Below are 768 nucleotides of genomic sequence, written 5' to 3'. Positions count from 1 at the left end.
GTGTAGCTCATAATTTATTTTCATTTTTCAAACCTGATATATGGAATTGACAGTCACTAAACACATCTACTTAGAGTAGATGGTGTTTCATGGAGTACATGCAGAATTACTATTTGCAACCATGATTGTAACCCTGAAATTGATGACAAGTTGCTGAAGGCTGGTCAGGGTGCTGGTACTCTTACGTTCATGTAGTGCTTCAGACTTTTCCAAGTCAGTTAAGTGAGTTCTTGTGTAGCCAGCCTTTCTGTAAACCATAGTTAAAATTTCCCTTCTTCCTTCCTTTTAAGGTAATATGATCAAAGCAACTTCAATTCTGCACAAAGCCCAGGTGTTAAATGCCAGGCCAGCTGAGCTCCTGGAGTTAGCCATACGTAACCTTAAAGCTGGGGAGAAACCGATACTGTCCCCCAAGGAGGAGGAGCATTCCATAGGCAGAGGTAAATCAAAGAGTCTTAAATTGTAAAAGTCAAAGCATTGAAATGGACATGGTTTGCAAAATAATGTTTGTTTTATTTTTGAATTGATTGTGTTTTTTGTCTTAGATGTACAAACAGTTGTTCCAGTAAGCATGTCAACTTATGGTAGGAACCAGGAACTTCATCTTCCTGCTCGGATTCCTGTCAACCACACAGTAGAACAGCCTAAACCTGCCAGCAAGGAGCCCTTGTCAGATTGGAAACTGCCAGCTCTTGTCAGCCGGCATGTTTCGCCAGAGGTGTGATAACATTCTTTATGTGCTACTACTCTCTATGCGATGCATTTTTT

At 40.6% G+C, this 768-nt stretch overlaps 1 protein-coding gene across 1 annotated transcript; it reads left to right on the top strand.

Moving 5' to 3' along the window:
- The first annotated feature begins 293 nt into the window (after positions 1-293).
- Positions 294-760, top strand: LOC109954277 (dual specificity protein kinase Ttk-like). Its single transcript, XM_020589655.1, has 2 exons — positions 294-440; positions 546-760. The coding sequence occupies exons 1-2, from the start codon at positions 296-298 to the stop codon at positions 722-724; spliced, it is 324 nt and encodes a 107-aa protein (XP_020445311.1). The 5' UTR covers positions 294-295; the 3' UTR covers positions 725-760.
- The last annotated feature ends 8 nt before the right edge of the window (positions 761-768 follow it).

The sequence above is a fragment of the Monopterus albus genome, unplaced genomic scaffold (assembly GCF_001952655.1).
Source record: "Monopterus albus unplaced genomic scaffold, M_albus_1.0 scaffold5446.1, whole genome shotgun sequence".
In the NCBI taxonomy this organism is placed as follows: domain Eukaryota; kingdom Metazoa; phylum Chordata; class Actinopteri; order Synbranchiformes; family Synbranchidae; genus Monopterus; species Monopterus albus.
This window is presented reverse-complemented; position numbering and strand designations above follow the sequence as displayed.

What these genes read in the sequence shown, in the direction of transcription:
- LOC109954277 (XM_020589655.1), top strand. Translation starts at nt 296, where the DNA reads ATGATCAAAGCAACTTCAATTCTGCACAAAGCCCAGGTGTTAAATGCC. An exon ending in GGAGCATTCCATAGGCAGAG is followed by an intron (nt 441 to 545) that starts GTAAATCAAAGA and finishes TTTTTGTCTTAG; the next exon opens with ATGTACAAACAGTTGTTCCA.